General features: G+C 39.8%; 1 protein-coding gene across 1 annotated transcript; it reads left to right on the forward strand.

The window, feature by feature from the left end:
* The first annotated feature begins 1,205 nt into the window (after nt 1–1,205).
* On the forward strand, nt 1,206–26,242 carry LOC111142244 (cAMP responsive element binding protein like 2). Its single transcript, XM_022495287.1, has 4 exons — nt 1,206–1,463; nt 18,385–18,582; nt 19,780–19,924; nt 23,066–26,242. Exons 1-4 carry the CDS (start codon nt 1,449–1,451, stop codon nt 23,068–23,070), a joined length of 363 nt encoding a protein of 120 aa, XP_022350995.1. The 5' UTR covers nt 1,206–1,448; the 3' UTR covers nt 23,071–26,242.
* Nucleotides 26,243–26,480: the final 238 nt, after the last annotated feature.

The following is a 26,480-nucleotide window of genomic DNA, read 5'->3' on the forward strand; positions in this document are numbered from 1 at the left end:
GAAGGGTAGAGAGAGTAGGCTCTTTGTTGAGGTAGGGAGCCCGAGGTGGGACTTGATCCCAGGACTCTGGGATCATGACCCACTCTGAAGGCAGATGCTTAACCAACCAAGCCACCCAGGTGCCCCGAGATTCACTATTTCTTTTAAAATTTTTAGTTAATGTATTAACTGTATTTGGCTGCAAATATATCTTTAACTCATAACTCCAGATCAAGAGTCCCATGTTCTACTCACTTAGCCAGACAGGCACCCTTAATTTTTTAACATTTCAGCACCTCAAAAAAAGAAAACCAGGGTCCATTAATAATCCCTCCCCATTCCTGTCTCACTTCCTCGCCGTTCCCAACCGAACCCCCTGTCAACCACTTGTTAACTTTTTTCTTTCAATTACCTGTTCTGGACCTTCCATTATAAATGGAATCTACAAAATGAGGCTCTTAATTTTGTATGTTGTCAAGGCTCATCCATTCTGTAGCATCTATTAGTACTTTATATCAACAACATTCCTCTGCACATACATACCACATTTATCCTATCCATTCATCCACTGATGGGACATTTGGGTTGTTTCCACTTTTTGACTATTATGAATAATGCTTCTAGGAAAGAACATCCTTGTACAGGTTTTCACATGGAAGTGTGTTTTCATTTCTTTGGAATTGTTGGCGATATGGTAACTTTATGTCTACTATTGTAAGAACTGCCCAACTGTTTCTCAAAACAGCTGCAGCATTCTTAGTTTTCTTTTCTTTCTTTCTTAATTTTTTTTCCCCTTTGGTCTGTGTGTGTAATAAAGAATCTTCAGAGTTTCCTCGGTGTCCCGGAGGAGTGCCTGCTCCCAGGGCTCCTCCTTGGGGCGGGCTTCTGTGGGGCCCCAAAGTCATCCCACCAGTGCCCAGAGCGCTGGAAGTCCAAGATACCGCTCTGCTGGAAACGTAGTCTGGCCTCCTGACTGGCTCCTCCCCCGCAGCGCTCGCTGGCAGGAGGAAAACAGACGCCTTGCTGAGGGTATGTGGACATTGTAGTTTTCTTCCTAGTCAGCCCTGCAGCTAGTGCGTTAGGGAAAACTACAATCCCCAGAATGCGCCCCGAATACGGCACCCGAAGAGGCCATTCCGCGTGCAGTGCTCCCGCCCACCCTCCCGTCCGGGCCGCTCTCCAGGGCGTCTGTAAACACACCCCGAGACTGTCATGGAGGGGGAGGAGGAGGGGGCGGCGGCGAAAGGAGGCGTTTTGGGCCGCCTCCAGGGTCCGCTCTGTCATTCCTGAACTGGTCCCTCGTCCCCGTGACTGTGGCATCAGGGAATCGAACTATTAGGCGAAAGGAGGAGACAGTCAGAACCATATCCCCTTCTTCCCCCGGGGCGGGGGCCGGGCCGGGCCAGGCCGGCTGAGCCGGGGGAGGGCAGTGGGAGGGAGCGCCTGGCCAGGCCGGCCTGTCCGCCGAGATGGATGACAGTAAGGTAAGTCCTGTGGTTTGCACGCGCAGCTGCTGCCGCCGCCGCCGCCTGCTTGTCGCTAAGTGCTAGACCCGCCGCTGAACCTCAGCCTGGTAGCCACGCCAACACCCAGGAAACACCTGCCATAGACATCCCTGCGCCTCCAGTTATTACCCCATGGTGCCCAGCCAGGAATTCAGGGAACAGGGGGCTGCGTCTTTCCAGAAAGAGCTCTCTCCTCTGGGAATTTTTCACTCCCAGGACAAGCCTGTTTGTCAGCTTTTCCAGGTAGTGCAAAGCCTAGTCCTTAACTTGCCTAGCAAAATAAGTGAAGAAACCACGGTACTTTTTCTTTTTTGCCTTCCCCTGCCCCCCCCCTCCCAGACTTTCTCCAGTTTGGAGACCTTAATTAGGGCGCCCTGAACCAGCCCTATTCCCCTTGAAGGTTCCCCTTTCTTCTCTCAGGCTCCCTTACTCAATGCCCCATTCATATAATCAGTTCACTCCCCCTCTGAGATATTTTCCTGTGGTTGGTTGGAACACTCTGCTAAGCTCCTGTTGCTATTCGTCCAGAATCTAACCTCCTGTAGAAAGCCTTCTCTAAGAGAAATAGTGAATTCGTTCTTGTTAATCTATCTTAATATCCTACCACCTTTTGCCATCCAAATCAGTTATCCCTATGAATCTAACAGACATTGTTCATAATTGGCTAATTCATAGAGTGTATGTATAACCTATTTCTGTCTTTATGTCTATCCACATTAATGTTGTCTAGTTTTAGCTCATGAAGATAGGGATGAGGTCAGCTTATTGATGTTTTAGAATGTTTAGGAAATTGGACTTTTTTTTTTAAGGAGTCAGACTAATAGACTTTGGCAATTTTGAAGTAGAAATCATTCCTTCTTTATGCCTTTAAGAGGTCTTACTTTCCACAATTCTTTTGGCATACTGCTCATGCTAGCTTTTTCCTTCGTTTGGGTGCCCTTTCACCCTCCACCAAACCAGTAATACTCTGCTGCTGTCACTTTTTTGTTTCACTCATCCTTAGAGTGAAAAGATTTCTAGATTCTCCATGCTGCTTGGGTTATTCTACATTATCTCCTCTTCCTGTTCTCACAGAAGGCTCTGAGCAAAGTGGTAGGCAGAAGGGAAAGCCCATCGCAGTACTTTGGAATTGAGACTCACCTGGAGAAAGTTTTCTTGTGAAGTAGCAAACCCTAACAGGAAGCGGTGTTTCTGAGACAGAAAGGGGGAGTTCTGAAAGTTTTCCAGAAACATCAGAAAATAATTTTTCCATGAAAGTCTTGCTAGCTCGATTGCTTAGTATTAATTTTGAAAGAAAATCTGAATACTATATCCACTACCTTTTTCAGAATAATGTTATGGCTCTTTAAGATGCTAAAATAACATTGTTTTTTAATTTCCTTAATTTGAAGCTCTCACAGTATATTCTATAAAATTTTTAGTTTCCTTTTCAGACTTTTGAAACATTTAATAACTTTCTCAAAGTCTTCACTAGTCTCAAGTCCAAGAAAAATACATAGGATTTGGAGTTATTTTACTTAGCTATAAAATCACATAGGAGCTATTTCTAAAACTAGCAAACTGTAGGAGGGTATAAAATTTTATTGTTTTCCCTAAAAGAGTGAAGTTAAATCTGGGGGGTAGAAAGCAAAATGAACTCAGTTCTCATTCTTTTTAGTTCATTGTTTTTAGAAACCAGCAGTTTCTTAAATCTTTAATGATTATGGAAAAGAAAATCTACTCCACATGTCTGTGGATGGATAGTGCCTCTGCGAATGCACTACTTTCACTTTGAATACACGTCGTAGTTGTGGATGAGTAATATTTAAATGCCGTGTACAGCAAGATCAGACTGCTCTTCCAGCAGTCAGGCAGTATGAAGCAGCCCTGAAGTCTTTTGCATCTCCCAGCCTGGCCTTTCTCTTTGCTCTAGTTGTTACAGTCCCACAGAATTATATTGTCCTCCTAGCATAGATACACATACACACAAAACACATTTTCTCCTCACATTATGTATCGGCGATAGAGTCTCAGGTTCCATTTTCTCCTGTATAAGGGGAGGTGAGTGTTGGGGCTTGGAATAATGGTGGTTGTGCATAAAGTATGATGAGAGAGCATAAAGGCTGACAAACTGGCTGACAGCAAAGCCAGGGGAATAGGAAGAGGATGAAGAGGGCAGGAGTAGCAGTTGTAGAGGGATAGTATTTGAATCAGCAGGTCAGGGAAACAGGCGATGATGATGTGAGGACTTCCCTATATAAAGATTCTGTATTCTGAGTTGGGTTTTTAAAAATAATTTTTTAAAAGATTTTATTGTTTATTTGACAGAGGGAGAGAGCACTAGAGGGGGGTGGGTTGGAGGGAGAAGCAGACTTCCTGCTGAATAGGGAGCCCCACAAGGGGTGGGGCTTGATCCCAGTGCCTGGAGATGAGGACCTGAGTTGAAGGTAGATGCTTAACTGACTGGGCGCCCCTTCTGAGTTCTTTTCAGCAGTGGTGATGAGTGAGTTTGCCAGGAGCTCTCCACATTCTGTCACCTACCTTTCTGGAGTCAGAGTAGGATAGATCTGAATGGGAATGCACCTTTACCTTTCTACCATCTAGCAATGTGCCTGATACAGCATCGAATACTCACTAATAGTGATTGGGTTGGAACAGAGTGGCATTAAGGAGATTGCCCTGAGGGCGCCTGGGTGGCTCAGTGGGTTAAGCCTCTGCCTTCAGCTCGGGTCATGATCTCGGGGTCCTGGGATGGAGTCCTGCATCAGGCTCTCTGCTTGGCAGGGAGCCTGCTTCCTCCTCCCTCTCTCTCTCTCTCTCTCTCTCTCTGCCTACTTGTGATCTCTCTCTGTCAAATAAATAAATAAAATCTTTTTTAAAAAAGAAGATTGCCCTATGTGCCTGGGCTTTATGAATCAGTATGCTCCATTGAGCCACCCAGGCAGAATATATACAGTCAATGGCAAATGGCAAAAATAAAGCAAGAGGTAGATGGGCACCTAAAAGTGGGGGCTTGGGAAAGTGCTAAGCAGCAGAGCTCAAACACTGACTGAGTAGATCTCTACTAATTGGGAAAGAAAAATCTTGGCTGAGTTCATTAAACTTTCTGAGTTTCCATTTTATCTTCTAAATGGTTAATATTGTTTTCACAGGCTTTGTTGAGGATTAGGGATAATGCATTACTATAAAGCATTGAGTACAGAGTCTAACACATAGTAAACACACACAAAAAATGTTATTGTTACTAGTTATTATAGTTACTAGTAACTGTTGTTACTAAGAGTGACTTCTTTGGTCCTCAGGTATCTGAGATGCTCATTTTAGTAATTATTAATTGTGTGTTATTCCTAACATTTGCAGCCATGTTTATACTTACACTTCCTTTTGCTCCTGTGTCCCCAGATGGGACGGGGCAATGGGATGAAGCATGAGATGAACTTAAGGGCGCCTGGGTGGCTCAGTGGGTTAAGCCTCTGCCTTTGGCTCAGGTCATGATCTCAGGGTCTTGGGATTGAGCCCCGCATCGGGCTCTCTGTTCAGCAGGGAGCCCGTTTCCTTCTCTTTCTCTCTGCCTGCCTCTCTGCCTACTTGTGATCTCTCTCTCTGTGTGTCAAATAAATAAATAAAATCTTAAAAAAAGATTAAAAAAAAAAGAAGAAATTAACTTAAGCTGTGTATTTAACTGTCAGATCGTGTGAGAAAGGTAGTCTCGTGAGCCTACCTGCATGCCCACCACTAGGAAGAAGTGCTTATTTTTATGAAAGTTGCTTCTTCCTCACCTGTTGCATCCAGTTACAAAGAAAATAAAAGTTTGTTATTTTCAGAGGCTTTGCTCATAGGCAGAAGGTTTTTATTTTTTTATTTTATATTTGACTTTTCTGTTTATTGAATCAATGACTGATAAAAATTGAAACATCCTTGACCAGACGTGTTCCTGCCACAGACTAAGCTGGTAAAAGACTGCCATACTGTATTGCCTGGCACTATAGGCCATCAAGTTTCAGTTGAGTGACTGACAGGAGATTGGCCCAGATGCTGGCCACAGTATGGTAATGTGGACGCTATTCTCCTTCATAGACTTCATAGACTTCCTGTCTACCTGTATTACACACAATTATCTGAAAATAAGGTTTCTCACACCTTCCTTACCTCTTAGGTAAGAAGATAGGATCATCTGTTCCATTCCATTTTTCTGAGTAGCGTTGGTTCTCACAAAAATTTTAACTTGGCCCCAAAATGTCTTTGACACTCCCATATCTGTCCTTTGGCCCCTACCTGTCTTGAACAGTGCCACAAAACCCAGACATTTTATGTTTTCCTGTCCTCCTCTTCATCAGTGCTATCCATAAGACCAAAACAGAAGAGCCAGCTCCTCTACTAAACAAATCTGTGACAGATTTAATGTGCCTTCCCTTCCTGTCTAGATTACATGCATATTTTACATAGGGTACCTCACAAGATAGTTTACCCCTAAGGAGTAATTTCAATAATACAGAAACCAGTTGAAATCTAAGTTTACATATTCTTATTCAGAATGATTAGTTCTTTTAAGGTTTTCAGGAAAGTGTATTCATTCATTAATTCCTTAATTATTTGTTGGTCACCTAATATGTACATGCATTATGCTAGACAGAGAAAGGTGGAAAAGTTTGTAACTATTCTTGGGAGCTTACATTTCAGTGGGCTCGGCAGACGTATAGAATAGTCAATACAATAGAGTGAGGTAAAAAATAAGGGCAATAGAGGCAAAGTGCTTTTTTTTGGAGCAGTAAGAACGGGTGCCTCTCTAGGCATGTCAGACACTGGTTCACACAGTAGGAGTGAATCTGTGAGGAAGAATAGGAGTCCTCCAGAAAGTGGAAAAGAAGGAAGACCTTGCACTAAAGCATACTGCACTGATTAACAAGTATTATGCTACAAGTTAGATCAGGAATTGGCAAATTTTCAGTAAAGGGCCAGATAGTAACTATTTGCTGGCCATTTTGATCTCTGTTGCTATTACTCAACCCTGCCAGTTTAGCACAAAGTAACCATAGGCAAAACTTAATGACTGGGTGTGGCTGTGTTCTAATAAACCTTCTATTTACCAAAACTGGGAACAGGCTTGGCCAGCAGGGCTGTAGTTTGCTGACCCCTGAGCTAGAGCTTAAAATACCAGTAGAGGCATGGCAGAGATGAGGATGGAAAAGTAAGCCGGGGCCAGATCACGATATGCCTGGCAAGTTAAGCTCTCAAATTTTGGTCTGTATTTTTCTTTTTTTAATTTTATTTATGTATTTGACAGAGAGAGATCACAAATAGGCAGAGGGAGAGAAAGGGGGAAGCAGGCTCGCTGCTGAGCAGAGAGCCCAATGTGGGGCTTGATGTGGGGCTCGATCCCAGGACCCTGGGATCATGACCTGAGCCAAAGGCAGAGGCTTTAACCCACTAAACCACCCAGGTGCCCCATGGTCTGTATTTTTCAAAGTGTGGAATAGAGGAAACACCTGCTGACCCAGAATCTTGGGAATGGGCTTGGGAATTTGAATTTTAATTAGGCTCCCCAATTGAGTGGGGAATATGCCTACCAAAGTTTGAAAACCAAGGCCATACGTGTTGGGGAGCCACGGAAGGATTTTAAAGCAGACATGACAATATTGGATGTGCGTCTTTGAAGGAAAAAATGCCAATGGCTATATGGAGAATGGATTAGGGTAAAGATGTAGGAACTTGGATAAGACTAGAAGCAGGTGGTCCAATTAGTAAAGAACATGGATTTTGACATATAACCAAAGTTCAGATCTCCTTTCTACTATTTTCAAGCTGTCTTTTATCTCTTCCAAACTGAATTTCTTCATTGGATGGGTTAATAAAACTCTAATGAGTTATTGTGAGAACTAAAGGTAGTAACAGTTGACCCTTGGGGCATCTGGCTGGCTCAGTCAGTAGAGCATGTGACTTTTGATCTCAGGTCACAAATTCAGGCCCCATGTTGGGCATAGAACTTTAAAAAAAAAAAAAAATCAGTTGACCATTGACCAATGCAGGTTTGAACTGCACCGACCCACTTATACATGACTTTTTAAAAAATAAATATAGTACAGTACTGTAAATATATTTTCTCATCCTTATGATTCTCTTCTCTAGCTTGACTGTAGGATTACAATATATAACACATATACAACATATGCAACAATTGACTATGTGATTGGTAAAGCTTCAACAATAGGCCAGTAGTAGTCAAGTTTTGGGGGAAGTGAAAAGTTACAGACGGTTTTTTGACTGCTTGGGGGTTGGCACCCATTACCCTCATGTTGTTCAAGAGTTCGCTGTAATATGTGAACCCATATCAAAAGAACTTAGTACATCATGGGTTCTCAATAAATGCAAGTGCTTTCTGACCCTGTACCAGCTCGGTTAATTGCTCATGAGAAAGGCCTGAGCTGAAAACCATATTGAGACTATTACAGTGGTTGTAGTTGATGGAGTATGCATAAAATCCTTTGGGATGAAGAGTGTGGACAGAAAAGAGAGCTAAAGAGACAAAACCCTAGAAAACAATAAAATGATCCGAAGGGGCTGAAGAACAGGACTCAGCAACATAAACGGGAACGGAGAGGTTAGTGATACAGGAGAACAAGAACAAAAAGGGCTATTATGCCATTTATCGAAGGGAGCAGAGAATTTTAAAGAACGGGCTTAGTCTACGATATGAGATGCTACAAAAAAAAAGTGTCAAGTAAACAGTGAAAAAGGGGGTTTGGACTTGGAAAATAGGAGATTGTTTATGAACCTAGCAAGAGAATTTTCCCTGGAGTGATAGGGTAGAAGCCAGAATGTGGCGGTTGAGAAGGAGGTGGGCAGGAATGAAGCAAAGACAGTTAGGTATAGACCACTCTTAGTCGGTTTTTAACAGTTTCAGGCATCGCTCAGGTATATGTAGGATGGGCTTCCCAGACATAGCTGGGGGTCGGAGCGGGCATAGGTGTTGGGAGAGGAGAGGCAGGAGTTAACTCTCAGTTCAGAGAGGCCTACTTTATCTGCTTTCTCCTTCCGTGGACTAGAAGAATGAACTGGCAGAAAGGTTAGCAGCAGGAAGATGTGATTAGACTTTCTTTCTGAAGATCTGGTAAATAAAAGGCCTAACCCACAGCTGTGAAGGAAGTTTTGGGAGTCTTAACAGCAAATGAAAAGGCAGCTACTTGTTTTTTCTTTAAAGTGGTAAAGAGTACTAGCTGGGAACATTCGTATGTATCTTTATTTTTCCTTAAACAGTTGGAGGTAACTTTTCACTTCATGTTTTTGAAAAGAGCAAAACAAGCCCTCCTGCTCTATTTTGTTTTTAGCTGGAGCTGTTGCTCCCTACCCTTAAGGGTAAATGTGTAAATGCGGTAATTCTGTTAGACTTAACAGCTTGAAACTTTTATGAGTTGCCTTAAGAATTAGAGCATTAGGATGTAAATAAGTGCAAAAAGGGTGGTAAAATAGTTAAGGGTTCTTAACTGGTTTTTCAGATTTTATATCCCTTATGAGGGAGCTTTTTTTTTTTTTAACAACTTCTTTAAGTTGGCAGTCATAGTAGTGATATCAACTTAAGTCTGTTTCAGAATATTCCTAATTTTTCTTTGCATTTATTTATTCAATCAGTCATTTAATAAATGCCTCCCAAATGCCTGGCTCTGGGCGGCATACGGCCCAGTTACGGTTGAGGTTACGGAAGTAGAAAACACGGACGGCTTTGGCGCATGAGGAGCTCACGTTACTTGGAGGAGATGGAACCTAAATCTGTGAGGCCACTAGAAAAAAACAATGTAATGTATAAATTCAGTGTGTTCACTGTATGTTCCAGGCATTAGGAGAAGAAAAATGACATGGGAAGAGGGTAATTGCCAGGGAGAGCTTCAGAGGAAGAGGGCTAGAGCGTACCCTAACCAAAGAAAGCATAACATTTGCTATTGCAGAAGTTGGGGAGATGGAGGGAACATTTAGAGAAATGGTGAAGATTAGGTGGGAATGCAGGGGACAGGGTGAGGTCCTGAGGAGGCATGACTTCATACGATGCCCCTGTTAGGAGTAAGAAAGAGAAGACTGGCTAAAATTTTGTCATCTATAAAATAAAAAGACCACTATGCATCTCTGGTGTGTATATACATGCCTCCCTCCACTCCTGTATATACTGATATCCTGCCCCTTATGATATTATTGTTTATTTCATGTCTGCTGTGTTTCATCAGTCCATATTCCTTACAATTTAGGACCCCCAACTTCTTACATTAATATTCCTGGAGTTTCATGCTGTTTGAGGTATGGTGGTATTTAATAAATGGTTGTCAAATAAAGGAATTAATTTTCCCCACTTTACCTGAAAAAGATGAGCATAGTGCTGTTTCCCTCACCTGAAATGGTGTGAAATAACATGAGATAACATGTAGAGTGCCCAGCTCAAGACCTTGTCCCATAGTGAGTGCTCTCTCCCTACACGCCTTGATTTAGCCTTGAATTTTTTTTAATATGTTTTTAAAGATTTTATTTATATGCCAAAGAGAGAGCACAAGCTGGGGGAGCGACAGGCAGAGGGAGAAGCAGGCTCCCCATTGAGCAAGGAGCCCTTTGTGGGTCTCGATACAAGGACCCTGGGATCATGACCTGAGCCGAAGGCAGATGCTCAACAGACTGAGCCACCCAGGTATCCATTAGCCTTGAATTTAAGTGCTTGTTGTTAGCTCCTGAAAAGCTAGAAGTAGAATGACCCAAGAGTCTCTGGAATAGGATTTAATCTGGACACTGGAGCCTTCCTCATTTTAAGAAGGCCCTACAGAGCACATAACTCCTCTTTCTATGAAAGTTGAACTTGTTGGGGCTCCTGAGTGGCTCAGTTTAGTGTCTGCCTTTGGCTCCAGTCATGATGCCAGGATCCTATAAAGGTAGTAAAACTATAGAGGTAGTAAAAAGGTCAGTGGTTGCCAACATTTTGGGAGCGAGGGAGGGAGGAATAGGTGGAACATGGGATTTTTAGGGCAGTGAAAATATTCTGTATGATACTATAATGGTGGATACATGATATATGCATTTGTCAAACCCATAGAACTGTATAACACAAAGAGTGAACCCTAATGTAGACTTTGGATTTATTAATAACATTGGTTCATCAATTGTAATGAATGTACTACACTAATACAAGATGTTAATAATAGGGGACGCTGGAAGGGTGGAGGAAAAGGGGATATATGGGAACTCTGTACTTTTCTGCTTAATTTTTTGTAAACCTAAAAGAGCTTTAAAAAGCAAAGTATAGGGCACCTGGGTGGCTCAGTGGGTTAAGCTGCTGCCTTCGGCTCGGGTCCTGATCCTGGGGTCGTAGGATCAAGTCTCGCATCGGGCTCTCTGCTTTGGCGGGGAGCCTGCTTCCCCCCCTCTCTCTCTGCCTGCCTCTCTGCCTACTGGTGCTCTCTGTCCAAAAAAAAAAAAAAAAAAAAAAAAAAAAAAGCAAAGTATGTTAATTTTAAAAAGAAAAAAAAAAACATTTAGCAGCCACTTCCCAGTCTCTCCTCCCCATCCCCTAAAACATCAATAATCTACTTTTTAATCTCTATAAATTTGCCTCTTTTGGGCATTTTATATAAATGGAATCATACAGTGTGTGGCCATTTCTGTTTGGCTTGTTTTACTTGGTATAATGTTTCCAGTGTTCATCTGTGTTGAACCATGCATCAGTTAATGCCTGAATCAGTTAATGCCTGAATAATGTTTTATAATGTTCCATTGTATAAACACACTACATTTTGCTATCTACTCATCAGTTGGAGGACATTTGGGTTGTTCCCACTTTTTAGCTATCATGAAATACAGTGCTGTGAACATCCATTGTACAAGTTCTTAAGTGGACATATGTTTTCATTTCTTTTTGGGATTACCTAGGAGTAGAATTGCTGGGTCATATGGTAATTCTGTGTTTAATATTTTGGGGAATGGCCACCATTTTAACCCACCCCCCCAGCAATGTATGAGAGTTCCATTTCTCCACATCTTCACGTTATTGGCTGTTTTTATTATATAGCCATCCTAGTGGGTATAAAATGTTATTTCTTGGTTTTGATTCACATTTCCAAAATGAATAATGATGTTGAATGTTTTTTCATATGTTTATTGGTCATTTGTGTATTTTCTTTGGAGAAATGTCTATTCATATACTTTGCCTATACTTTAATAGGATTTTTTGTCTTCTTTGTTGAATTGTCAAAGTTCTTTACATATTCTGGATACAAGTCCCTTATCATATGTTTGATTTACAAATATTTTCTCCCATTCTATGGGTTGACCTTAATAGTGTTTTTTTGTTTGTTTGTTTTAAAGATTTTATGTACTTATTTGACAGAGAGATCACAAGTAGGCAGAGAGGCAGGCAGAGAGTGGGGGGGGAAGCAGGCTCCCTGCTGAGCAGAGAGCCCAATGTGGGGCTTGATGTGGGGCTCTGTCCCAGGAACCTGAGATCATGACCTGAGCCAAAGGCAGAGGCTTGTTCCACTGAGCCACCCAGTTGCCCCTAATGGTGTTTTTTTTTAAGCATAAAATTTTTAATTTTGAAGTCCAGTTTATTTTTTCTTTTGTTGTGTATACTTGTGATGTCATATCTAAGAATTCATGGTCTAATCCAAGGGCACAAATTTATTTCTCTTTTCCTCTACAAGTTTTATAGGTTACATTTAGGGTTTTGTTTTGAGTTAATTTTTATATATGTCGTGTTGTAGGAGTCCAGCTTAATTCTTTTGCTTGTAGATCCCAGTTGTTCCAGCACCATTTATTGAAAAGACTATTCTTTTCCCATTTCTCTATTGCTGTGGCACCTTACTGAAAATCAATTGATCATAAACGTAAGGGGTTATTTCTGGATTCTCAGTTCTTTTTCATTGATATGTATGTTTACCCCTGTGCCATTGCCACACTATCTTGATTACTGTAGCTTTCTAATAAATTTTGAAATCAGAAAGCATAAGCCATTCCACTTTTGTTGTTTATCAAGATTGGCTGTTTTGGGTCACTGCATTTCCATATGAATTTTTTTTATTATCTTGTCAATTTCTGCAAAAAGGCAGCTGGGATTTTTTTAAAGTATCTCTACACCCGACATAGTGCTCAAACTCAGGACTGCGAGATCAAGAGTCAAATGCTGTACCAAATGAGCTAGCCAGGTGCCCCCAGCTGGGATTTTGATAGGGATCATGTAGAATCTGTAGATCAATTTGGGGAGTATTGTCATCTTAACAATATAAAGTCTTTCAATCCATTAACATGGGATGTCTTTCTTTTTATTAGATCATTAGTTTCTTATAATGCTGTTTTGTGGTTTTCAGTGTATAAGTCTCACTTTTGGTATCAGGCTAATAATAACGGGAAATGTTCTTTTCTGGTTTTTTGGAAGAGTTTGTAAAGAATTAGTGTTAGTTCTTTAAATGTTTGGTAGAATTTACCAGTGAAGTCACTTGGACCTGGTCTTTTCTTTGTGGGAGATTTTCCAATTACTAATTCAATCTCTTTATTTGTTATAGGGCTTTTCAGATTTTCTATTTTTTCTCTCAAGTCAGTTTTGCTACTTTGTATCTTTCTAGGAATTTGTCCATTTCTTCTAGGTTATCTAGATTTGGGCCTATAATTTTTCATGCTATGCCATATAACCATTTTTATTTCTGTAAAGTTGGTAGGGATGATGTCTTCTAAAATCTGTCTTGATTTTAGTATTTTGGGTTTTTTTTTTTTAACTTTTATTTATTTATTCAAGAGAGAGAGCACACAAGCAGGGGGATCAGAAGGGTCCCTGCTGAGCAGGGACCCAGATTTGGGGCCCAATCCCAGGACCCTGGGACCATGACCCAAGCCAAAGGCAGACACTTAACTTCCTGAGCCACCCAAGCACCCCTTGATTTTAGTATTTTGAATGTTTTCTCTTGACCAGTTTAGCCCAAGTTTTGTTGATTTTGCTGATCTTTTTGAAGAACCAACTTTTGGTTTCATTGATTTTCTCTATTGTTTTCCATCCTCTATTTTGTTTATGTCTGCTCCAGTATTTGTTATTTCCTTCCATCAGCTTGCTTTGGGGTTAACTTTCTCTTCTTTCTCTAGTTTCTTAAGGTAGAAAGTTAGGTTATTGATTTCAATTCTTCTTTTTTAGTTTAGGCATTTAGAGCTCCCTTTGAGCACTGCGTTAGCTGGATCTCATCACATTTTGGTATATTGGGTTTTCCTTTTCATTCACTTCGAAGTAGTTTTCTCATTTCCCTTGTGATCTCTTCTTCTTCTTCTTTTTTTTTTTTTAAGATTTTTATTTATTTATTTGACAGAGATCACAAGTAGGCAGAGAGGCAGGCAGAGAGAGAGAGGGGGAAGCAGGCTCCCTGCTGAGCAGATGCGGCTCGATCCTAGGACCTGAGCTGAAGGCAGAGGCTTTAACCCACTGAGCCACCCCGGAGCCCCTTGTGATCTCTTCTTTGACCCAGTCATTATTTAGGGACATCTTTAGGTTTTTTATCTGCTGTATTTATTAAATAATAATTGCCGTATATTGAGATAGAATTATATGACGGTCCCTAGTGCTTACTTTCTAAAAATAACATCTAGTTTTAGCTTGTCTGAATGGAGAAAATATTAAAACAACAACAACAACAACAAAAAAAACAAGTAGTTAACAGAAAAGTAGGATCTTCACTCTTACTTGCTTATAATAAATAGACTTGAACCTTTTTAACAAATAATGAAGACAAACTTGGTATTGCAAAAGCCCTACTGAAATTTAACATCTCTGCTCTCCTCCTTTGTGTAATAAATTCTCTGTGGAGAGTAAGAAAAAATCAATGGCTAATAAGTTTGTTCATGGTGAGGGCTAAGGATACAAGCTTTCTGAGTGTTTCCCTTGGGGCTTTCTATTTCTGGCTCACAAATGTGTTTGAGGGTGGGGGAGAAGTAAAAGGGGTAGTAGATAAAGATACCACTGTTTTAAAGATAGCTATTTAAAATTTCATGTGGCTAGTATGTGGATAGAAATAAAACTAGAATAGAAAAAGCTAAATTTTATATTACTTTCATAGTTTTCTTTGGCATTTGTGTTGGAGCATAAAAATCAGTACGTTTACTTAGCCACATTAATACACTTCCTTACAAAAGAAATATGATAGAGCAAGGGGACAATGTGGTAATCACTGAATTTGTGAAAACTTTATGAAACATTGGCTAGGACGATTTTTGGCCCAGAGACATTTGGGAGGAATTCGTGAGGTTGATTTCAGTTTTAGTTTCTGGTTCCTTCTATTAATTTCTCCTAACTGTCCCCTAATCATTATAGCTTGTGAAATATATGAAATTAAGTTGTTAAAGCAACTAGTATACCAATCCACATTTGTATAATACCTTTTTCTTTTCCTTTTTTTTTTTCTTAAGATTTTATTTATTTATTTGACAGAGATGCAAGTAGGTAGAGAGGCAGGCAGAGCGAGAGGAGGAAGCAGGCTCCCTGCGGAGCAGAGAGCCGGATGCGGGGCTCTATCCCAGGACTCTGGGATCATGACCCGAGCCGAAGGCAGACGCTTTAACCCACTGAACCACCCAGGTGCTCCTCCTTTAAAAAAATATATATATTTTATGTATTTTGAGCAAGAGAGTGTATGAGTGGGGGGAGGGGCAGAGAGAGAGAGATAGAGAGAGAGAATCTCAAGCAGACTCTGTGCTGAGCATGGAGCCTGATGTGGGGCTTGATCCCACAACTGTGAGATCATGACCCGACCTGAGATCAAGAGTTGGGCACTTAACCAACTGAGCCACCCATGTGCCCCTGTATAATACCTTTTTCTTTATAAAATGCTCTTAGGCTTAAGATTCCCAGTAATCCAGGGTGCCTGGGTGGCTCAGTGGGTTAAGCCTCTGCCTTCAGCTCAGATCATGATCTCGGGATCCTGGGATCAAGCCCTGCATCAGGCTCTCTGCTCAGCGGGGAGCCTGCTTCCCCCTTTCTCTCTGCCTGCCTCTCTGCCTACTTGTAATATCTCTCTGTGACAAATGAATAAATAAAATCTTTGAAAAAAAAAAAAAATTCCCCATAATCCTTTAATGTACCTGAGTCTTGAAAACTGGTACACTAATCAGATTTTAGTTGGCATCCAAAGCCAAAAATTCAGTCTACCATTGAGGAAAATTAAACTAGGGAAGTGGTGGTTATGTGGTTTTAATGTAATTTTACAGGAGGGGACATAAAATACAGGAACCCTGGATTTATTCACTGTGCCTTTCTAATGAAAAAAGAAAGGAATAAAATAATATTACTACCATGAAAACTAAACAAAGGGTTATAACTGTTATTGGGTTTTTATGACTGTGTGAGGTTTACAAAATCAGTCAAGTCTCTAAAGTACACTGTGTCCTCTTTCTGGTTTCTCAAAGGCAGTCTCTCCTGAATTAATTAAAAACAAATATATGAGGTATTAGATTACAGTGTTATGTTATTGATGATTGAGTTCACTATGTAGAGAATAGATGTGTTTACCATTTATTTTGCTATAGACCTGAATTTATGCTGTAAATATGTTCCTTTTTAAAAACTGTAGTAATAGGGGGCGCTTGGGTGGCTTAGTGGGTTAAAGCCTCTGCCTTCAACTCAGGTCATGATCCCAGGGTCCTGGGATCAAGCCCCACATCGGGCTCTCTGGGCAGCAGGGAGCCTGCTTCCCCTTCTCTCTCTCTCTGCCTGCCTCTCTGCCTACTTGTGATCTCTGTCAAATAAATAAATAAAATCTTAAAACAAAAACAAAAACAAAAACAAACCAAAAAAAACTGTAGTAATAGTAAATATTTATTTAATAAATAGTAAATATTTATTTCAATGTAAGATGATTTCAAAATATTTCATTAAAACTGCAGTTTCCTGAAGCGTATATTATTATATTGAAATAAAAACATGATAATATATAGTATAAAAAGCTTTAAGAGAACTGTATTTTTTTTTTTAAGAGAGAGAATGCTTGGGGGTTGGGGGGCGAGAGGGAGTGGCAAAGGGAGAGAAAGAGAGAAGCAGACTCCTTGCTGAGTGCAGAGCCCATGCAGAGCTCAGTTCCAGGACCCTGAGATCATGACCTGAGCTGAAATCAAGAGTTGAACACTTAATCAACTGAGCCATCCAGGCACCCCTAAAAGACCTGTTTTTGAAAAGTTGAAACTAATTTGGGAGTAGTACTGAAGCAGCTAGCTTTACCACAGTGGTGGAAAGGAAGGTTTTTTTCCCCAGAGCCCTGGAGTATTCAGCCTCATTTCAGAGCCACCCTGTAAAAACGCGTGCTGTAGTGGTTGACCATCCGTCATGTTACCACCCAGTGTCTGGTAAATGTGGCTGATTCATATGTACAGTTTGGTTTTCCACCTAACCATTATACTTAGTAATGATCTGATCTTTATAGGGCACTGGATGTTGTTGGTGTCTGATAGTAATAGTGATTTTCAAACAAACTAATGAGAGTTTTTATAGCCACGTGAATATTGAATTTGAGTTTCATTACCTGATGAAGTTGCTACTTTATTGCAATGATTTGTCAGTGTTTGAGTTTTGCATCTTCTCTTTAACAATTGCCTTTTAAAGCCTCAGCAATATTCCTTTCAGAATACTGAAGTTGTGACATTTTTATTTCCTGAGGGTAATTTTCAGAAAGAACTAGGCGTCATTCAGAACCTCGTCAGATAAAGTAGATAATCTGAGGCAGACTGTGTTGTAGCTTCTAAGAAACTAGTTCTAAAAGCACTTTACCGAAAAGCTTGTTCATTGTAATAAATGTAACCCCTTTCAAGGTAATTGCTTTCAAGAAAATTTATTTGATGTTCAAGTTCAGGTTGATGTATTTAAAAATTCATCACATTTAGCTCATAGTTAAGTGTTGTATAAGAACTTAGGGAGGTTCCAAAACTAAACAAGGAAGATTAAATTACTTTGTCTGTCACCAAAAAATTGTGCCTATGCAGGAAAATGAGTAACAGAGATATTGAAAAGATGTCATATGACTAGTGGGAGCAGGTAGAGCTCTCCTGAGACAGTCTAGGGTTATAATTACAGGCTTCTAAAGGCAGGAGAGAATTATCCTGAAGATGTCAGGGACTTTCCATGTGTTCCTTTGGACTTGGTAAACTTGAAGAGGGAAGTCATAGCCAAATTGCTTAGGATACATATTTATAAATAAGTAAATGAATAAATAAATACACACACACACACACACACACACACACAAAACATAGGGCACTTGGGTGGCTCAGTTGGTTAAGGGTCTGCCTTGGGCTCAGGTCATGATTTCAGGGTCCTGGGGTCAAATCCCACATCTAACTCTCTGCTTAGAGAAGCAGGCTTCCCACCAAGCAGGGAGCACAGTATGGGGTCCATCCCAAGACCCTAGGATCATGACCTGAGCCGAGGGCAGATGCTTAACAATTGAGCCACACAGGCGCCCTCCCCATTGGTGTTTTAACAAATATCGTCTCTTCTATGTGTTGTTTTTTAATGTCGAGATCACACTGAACTTAGAATTTTAAATATTGGGTTTTTTTTTACTTACTATTTTCTCAAGTCAATAAAAATTCCATGTAAACAAAGTATTTAGTGACAGTCTTTTAGATTTTAGTATCCAGCTACATATGGTTCATAAAGTTTACTGTTAAACTACTTAAAGATTGTTATTGAAGAAATAATGAAAACTTAGAGTATTTCTTCTCTCACACTCATGGTATCAAGAGTATCAGAAAAAACAAAACAAAACAGGAAGCAAAGACTCTTAAGGCATTTCATGGGATTATGCTTTCTAAGTTTCATAGGTTTCATTTATTACTTGTAAATGTTTTCCTTACTAATAATATGCAGCCATAGTCACTTTCCTAGAAACAGAACTAAGAGGAAAAAAATGGTTTCTTTTCTCTCTTACTGAAGGTGGTTGGAGGGAAAGTAAAGAAGCCCGGCAAACGTGGTCGGAAGCCAGCCAAAATCGACTTGAAGGCAAAACTTGAGAGGAGCCGGCAGAGTGCAAGAGAATGCCGAGCTAGGAAAAAACTAAGATACCAGTATTTGGAAGAGTTGGTATCCAGTCGGGAAAGAGCCATATGTGCCCTCAGAGAGGAACTGGAAATGGTAAGAAAGTCTCCCAGTAAACACATGAAAAAATCAACCTAAGCTTAGCAAAGTAAAGTATGAAGATACCAATTTTCACATATCCACTTGACAAATATGGGAAAGAAATCTGTTAGCCAGGATGTAGGCAAATAAGCATTTTCGCACAGTGCTGGTGGAAGCAGAATGTACATGACTATTTCGCTGAGGGACTGTTCATGAAAGAAAAAAATGGAAAATAACCCAAATGTACAACAATAGGAGATTTTTTAAATGGCTGCAAAGTAGCCAATATTCATATATTGGACTGCTTTGCAGCCATTAAAAAAAACCCCGATGCACATATATATTTACTGTTGTAGAAAGGCATTCACAATATATTGCTAAATGGAAAAGGCAGTATAGCAGTATGTAACAATATGCATTGTATACCATTTGTATTTCATATTTATTCACCATGTTTCATTCATTCATTAAGACTTTGGGTGATGGCTGTAGAAATGTTAAAAGAGAATGGAAATCTCATTACTATGACCTCAAGGGAGGAGGTGACAGGTTGGAGAAGAGAGAATACTACCATGATCATTACAAAACTGGGACAGGCTACTATCTCAGCATTTTAAAAGGCAAGACATAAGGTTGGGGCCTGAAGAGAATCCAGATATATACTATTCAGTAGATTTTAAAAATATATGTATATTGAATTTGACTTACGCTGTAAATTATTTCTCACGCTCTGCAGTGTAAACCACTTGAGGGCATAGCCTTTGAACTGACTAATCTTTGTATACCCCCTAAGTCCATAGTATACATTTTGGTAGAAAGTAGACATTCAGTGAATATTTATGAAAGAGAATGGAAATTACAGAATTAATTATTTTAGGAATGGAAATGATAATGTGATAGTTAGCAAAAAGAGAAGGATCCTAATTAGTGGCACACTGTGGGGAGATGTTCTTTTCACTAGAGGGGCCTTCTAAATCTGAATGCTACTCCAGTGTATCACAAGAAGAATCACCAGCGGTTGCCTACCCTCTTCTGAAAAATGGCAAGCCTTATACATGTCCTCCGTGGGAAACAGGAAATATGGTGGAGGGCAGGATTCCCAGCAGCCAGTTTGACCTCTCGTTATGGAAGTTACTACTTCTAGGATTTCCACCAGTGGTTCCTGAACTCTGACTAGTAAAATTTTACTTAAATATATTTTACATATTTCAGTACAAGCAGTGGTGCATGGCAATGGACCAAGGAAAAATCCCTTCTGAAATCAAGGCCCTACTCACTGGAGAAGAGCAAAGTAAATCTCAGCAGAACTCAAGCAGGCACACAAAAGCTGGGAAGACAGACGCTAATAGCAATTCCTGTGAGTACAATGAGAGGGAGAGTTTATATTTAGAGGAGCATCTTAAGGTCGGGTTTCCATTGACCTCTTTCCTTGGTATGTCATTAAATAAAATGTTGATGTCATTTGTAATACACTAATAAGCAAGTGAAATAGTGTTAGATTCTAAATACTGAAGTGAATTTTACATGGGATCTATGAAGAGCAACTGCTAAATGTATGGAAGAATTTTAAAGTAGACTTAGCCCATAAATGGGAGTATACCATTCTAGTTATTGTTGGTAATAATGCCTTTTATTTGTATTTTGATTTACAGCTTACAAAACACTTTCATTTATATTTATCTTGCTTTTCCTCCAATGTTTGTGTTAAGGAATTATACTTTTTATTTATTTATTTATTTTAAGATTTTACCCATTTATTTGACAGACAGAGATCGCAAGTAGGCAGAGAGGCAGGCAGAGAGAGAGATAGGAGGAAGCAGGCTCCCTGCCGAGCAGATAGCCCGATGTGGGGCTCGATCCCAGGACCCCGGGATCATGACCTGAGCCGAAGGCAGAGTCTTTAACCCACTGAGCCACCCAGGTGCCCTACTTTTTATTTTATAGATGAAGAAATAGCAGAGGAGGGCGCATGGGTGGCCAGTTGGTTGAGCTACTGCCTTCAGCTCAGGTCATGATCCTGGAGTCCCAGGATCGAGTCCCACATTGGGCTCCCTGGTTGGCAGGGTGTCTTCTTCTTCTCTGACCTTCACCCTCTCATTCTCTCTCTTTCAAATAAAATTTTTTTTTTTTAAGATTTTATTTATTTATTCATCAGAGAGAGAGAGCGAGCGCGGGAGAACACAAGCAGGCAGAGCGGCAGGCAGAGGCAGAGAGAGAAGCAGGCTCCCCACCGAGCAAGGAGCCCGATGTGGGACTCAATCCCAGGACCCTGGGATCATGACCTGAGCCGAAGGCAGCGGCTTAACCAACTGAGCCACCCAGGCGTCCCTCAAATAAAATCTTTAAAAAAAACAACAACAGAGGAGTTGGATAAGGCACCCAGGGTCACACAGCTCTAATGGGAAAACCTGTCTTCACCTAGTCCAAATTCTATCTAGTACAGTAGCCCATCACTGTAGGATTTTTTTTTTAATTATGGTGAAATTTACATAACAAACATTTTAAAGTAATAATTCAGAGGCATTTGGTACATTCACAGTGTTGTACAGTCACCACTTCTATGTTACAAAGCATTTTATCACCCCCAAAGAAAATCCCGAATTCATTAAACAGTTACTTGTTCTTATTCCATCCCTCCCGCCCTTGGCAACTGTGAATTTACCTTCTGTCTCTGTGGAGTTACCTATTCTGGGTAAATTTCATGTAAATGGAAACATACAGCATGTGATTTTCTGTGTCTGGCCTCTTTCAGGTAGCATGATGTTTTCATGCTTCATCCACATTATAGCATATACTCGTACTTTTTACATTTTGTGGCTATATAATACTCCAATGTGTATGTATATAATAATTGATTTATCCATTGGTCTATTGACATTTGATTCTCCCTTTTGGCTATTGTGAACAGTATGCTTTGAAACATGAGCATACAAGTATGTGTTTGAGTACTTGTTTTCAATTCTTTGGGTTATACACCTAGAAGTAGAATTGCTGGGTCATATGGTAATTCCACATTTAACTTTTAGAGGAACCACTAACTGTTTTCCACAGTAGCTGAAATATGCTGCATTCCTACCAGTAAGATAGGAAGCTTTCCATTTCTCTACATCTTGCTGTGCCTTTTATTTTCCATTTTAAAAACTATAGCCTTCCTAAGATGTGAAGTAGTATCTGATTGTGGTATTGATTTGCATTTCCCTGAAGACTAATGGTGCCGAGCATCTCTTCTTGTGCTTCGTGGCCATTTGTATATCTTTTCTAAAGAAATGTCTTAAGTCCCTTGCCCACATTTTAATTGAGTTGTTTTTCATTTTGTTGTTGAGTTCTAAGAGTTCTTTATATATTCTAGGTTCTAGACCTTTATCAGAAATATTTTGCAGATATTTCTCGCATTGTGTAGGTTGTCTTTTAACATTCTTGATAGTGTCCTATTAAGAATGCACGAAACATCGAAATTTTGTTGAAGTCCAGTTTATCTGTTTTTTTCTTTTGTTGTTCATGCTTTGTCATGTGTAACAATCCATTGCTAAATCCAAGGTCATGAAGACTTACCCCTATGTTTTCTTCTAAGAGTTTTATGGTTTTAGCTCTTATATTTTAGCTCATTGATCCATTTTTGAGTTTATTTTCTATATGGTGTGAGGTAGAGGTCGAGTTTAATTCTTTTGCATGCGAATATCCAATAGTTCCAGCACTGTTTGTTGAAGAGACCAGGAAGATTTTGTAATGAAGATGTAATGGATTGGTTTCTTTGTCATTGTGACTGCTTTGGGAGCACTTGTAACAGTCATAAAAGTATGTTATAAACTTTTTGTCTTTTAAAATTTTTTTAAAGATTTTTTTGAGAGAGAGAGAGAACAGGGGGAGGGGTAGGAGGGAGGAAGTGGGACAAGCAGACCCTGCATTCAGTGCAGAGCCTGATGCAGGGCTCAATCTCAAGACCCTGAGATCACCACTTGAGCCAAACTAAGAGTTGGCCACCCAACCAACTAAGCCACCCAGATGCCCCTCTTTTAAAATATTTTTATAAAATTGAAGGGTTTGCTTTTTGATAGCCTTTCTTAGATGAGGTAACATTTGCCTTAATCTAAATTGAATTAATGAAAAAAAACAGATCAGCTCAGTTTCAATACCTATTTTTTTTTTTTAATTTTTTTTTTATTTATTTATTTTTTTTTTTAAGATTTTATTTATTTATTTGACAGAGAGAGATCACAAGTAGACGGAGAGGCAGGCAGAGAGAGAGAGAGAGAGAGAGGGAAGCAGGTTCCCTGCTGAGCAGAGAACCCGATGCGGGACTCGATCCCAGGACCCTGAGATCATGACCTGAGCCGAAGGCAGCGGCTTAACCCACTGAGCCACCCAGGCGCCCCCCTCAATACCTATTTTTAAAAAGCCTTTCTCCATAGATACTAAACAAACAAAATGTATTTTAAAATAGATTAACCAAGCTTCATTGACTTGCAAGCATTCTTACATTGGTAACTTTATCTTTCAGGGTGAAGATTTTATAAAATGACGAGTCACTGACTGAAGCCAATACTTTATCCTATGGAGGATGAATGGGCAAGATTGTACTTCTTGGCTCCATTTACTACCTACTGCTCAGTAGTCATCTCTGTAAATCTGCAATTTCTACCAAAATGTGTGATCATAGATCCCAAAGGATTTTGCTTTAACTTTCAACACTTAGAAAATTTATAAACATTCAGACCTGTTCTGGTTGCCCTTGCCACCCATGGCATTGAACATGTTGCAATGCTTGAAAACACAGGAGTAGAGAGAAGTGGGTGAAGATTGTATTTTTGCACCTTAACTCTACATTGCTTTATTGGTTAATTTATATTCTTTTCCATGTATTTCATGTCATTGTATGTGTATGTGTGTGTAGGTGTGTCACCTTCTTTTATGTTTTTGAGTGCCCTACAAAGAGAAACCAAATGGGCTGATTACCAAGTTCTCAGCCTTTATGGACCTAATCTTATTTGTTTCTATTTACTTGAGTAATGTTTATTTTCTGCATGAACCATGATTTCTCCTGTGAGCCATTCCAGCATAAGCTGTGAATATGTATTAACAAATATATACATTTCTATTTTTATAATCCATAATGATATGCCTGTTTTAAATAACGTACATGTTAACAAAATCCATCAGGAAAGCCCCCAAGACAGCGTCTGTTTAAAACTTTTGTTGCTGTCTTCTCAAACTATATTTATAAAAGTTTGCTAGGGCCTAGTCCGTACTTGGAGAATAATTAGTCAAATTTTATTTTTAAGCAAGAAGTAACCTTTTAGGCATTTCAGCAGCAGACATCCTCTTGACAACCTAGAATATGTATGTATGTACGTATATATGTATGTGTTTCTATCGTATGTCTGTATATGTATGTGGGGAGGGTAGGAGTGAATGTTCACACACATTGCCTTGTGTAGTCAACTAACTCGGAGAATTTTCCTAAAGAAAATAGGATGAAATTAGCTGCTGAGATCGAGTTTCTGCCTCAAGAGATCTGGAACAAACCGAGGGAGAAATTGTTAGTAGATCTAATGGCTGTAGGCATAACCAGAACACTTAGTTTCTTCCCTGACATGAGTTTCCATAGGAAAATATTCTGAGCCAGGAAGAAACACACTGTGGGTGTGCATCTGGTTCAGCCCTGACGGTGCCTCCGCTCTGGAGTGAAGCCATGAGCTGGAGTTGTGCACAGCAGGCGGCTGGTGGGCCAGGCAGGAGGGGCACAAAGCCAGAGTGGTTCTTTCCAGTTCCCGTCACAGCTCCATTTACTTTCTTCCTGACTACCAGAGTGATGGTTGAGGAATCAAGCTCATCATATTCTACTTGCAAGTAGACTAGGAATCTTTCATTTTCCCCACTGAGACACTTTATCACTCTCTTCTCTTTCCCATAGTTAAATCAGGAACTGTGTTCTCTGTTGCTGCTAAATTATAATTGTTCTTAGCTCTAATGAAGCAAATATCTGGCTTCTAAACAGTATGTTTTGTTATGAAATGGCAGTCTAAGAGGAGGCATCATCGTCTAGACAGTGGGGTGGAACAAGAGATGGACCACATAGTGTCAGATTACAAGGTACTCTCCCCCCTTCTCTTAGGCCACACGTTTGAATGAAGTGCTTCCCTTTAGCCTGCGTTCCTGAAGATCTCTTGTGTGTAGATTGCAAACTCAGATCTAGTCTAGTCCTGTGTGACTACTGATATACCACTAGCCCAGCCTGTTGGGTCTCTTTGTGTTTTGGAGGACTGGGGGTTTAAGAGTATTTAATGTCTTTTTAGGATCACAAATATAGATAGATTAAAGATTGTTAATATTCAGACCTTCAGAATTTAAGTGTTTTAAATATAGTGTTCAGATTGTAATGGGTATGTTTTTGCCATCTGGTCTACTCAAGTGTATATTTTTATTTAGCAAAACAGCCCAAGATTTACTCTGTGTTGCTTTGTTCAATACCTTTTGAATTCCCCAAAAGAGTTGTTTTCAAAGCAAACATTCCAAAATGAATGTGGCTCTTCAATGGAATGTCTCCATTGTGCTTGAAGTATTTCTTCTCTGGTTGTAACGTTAAATTACAAGGTCATTTGAGCTACCCTCCACCCTCACCCCCAGTATCTTTATAAGAGCAGTGACTTTGTCCTCAGGTAGAGGATGTGTAATTTTGGATGACAGTAAATTACAGCTTACTGAGTTTATTCCTAACCCGATCTTTTTGGTATTTTAAAGTAGATCATACCAAGAGAAAGTTCCTTGGTCTTAAAAAGGAATGTTTTGATTGCTTTGGGTATTGTGCTGGCTGCACGCTTTGGCCACTTGAAGCATGTTAATAAATGTCACTGATTCAAACAGCTGGAGCATTTCTTTTCCCATTCCAGTTAAGAAGCAGCATACTGAAACCATAGCATCTCTCCCTCTTTGTAATGACAGCACCCAGGCTGAGAGAGAACAGAGGAGGGTGAGAGAATCGGTAAGCTCTGTCCCTCTGGCATCAGTGCTATTCTCTGTGCTCCCTGAGTAAAGAGAGTAATGTTTTCTTTTTCTTTCTTTTTTCCCCCCCAAAGAAAGGAAGGCAAGGGGAAAATACACATTTGTGTATTCAGACCAGTCATATTCTGTCATCAACTTAGCATAGACCTGCCACATAGTAGAACAACTGAACATAATAGGGAATAAGTTTGACCAGGTCAAGTTTTAGAATATAGCTGACATTCTTAAAATTTTTTTTCCTATTTTATCTAAAAGCTGTCTGTTGCATCTAAATCAGAATCTGTCTTACTGCAGCAAATTCATATCACCGTGTACCAGCTAATTGACAGTATTTATCAGCATTACCGTGTACCAGCTAATTGACAGTATTTATCAGCATTTTACTTCATCATCTTTGAATTATGATAGACTTGATTTGGCTTATTGCAAAAAGCATAGGTTTAAACTGGAGCTAGCTTTAGTTAAAATAAAGGCAAAGAAAATTTAAAAACATAAATACTATATTTCACCAGAAATCAGTTGCATATTATCAATTACATATTTAGTTTTAAAAGAGAGGAAGATTATTAATCCACGTGGTATTTAGGGGTGTTGAGGGAATTCTTCTTTCTCTGAAGAGCATTGTACAATTATATTTTTATGAAAAATAAAATATCTTCACCAGAGACATCTCAAATGGTCTGTTTTACAATATTGAAGTAATGTCCATGTTAGCACAGAGTAGTAAAAAGAGTGAGATTTAAGCAGAACTGGTCTTGGGGTCATTTTCTGAGTCACCTTGAAATCATTTACCTCTTAGCCTGTTTCTCATCTTTAAAAAAGGGGAAGATAACTTTCACAGAGTAATTGGCAGGCTAAATAGGAGTTATGAGCAACTGCTTCTTAATTAGTAAAGAACTATATTAAATTTAAAA

Source organism: Enhydra lutris, unplaced genomic scaffold (assembly GCF_002288905.1).
Source record: "Enhydra lutris kenyoni isolate GAN:26980312 unplaced genomic scaffold, ASM228890v2 scaffoldscaffold7, whole genome shotgun sequence".
Taxonomy (NCBI): Eukaryota; Metazoa; Chordata; class Mammalia; order Carnivora; family Mustelidae; genus Enhydra; species Enhydra lutris.

Bases quoted from the DNA above. Each gene is read 5' to 3' on its own strand.
- LOC111142244 (XM_022495287.1), top strand. The intron at 18,583-19,779 runs GTAAGAAAGTCT...TACATATTTCAG, and splicing joins TCAGAGAGGAACTGGAAATG to TACAAGCAGTGGTGCATGGC.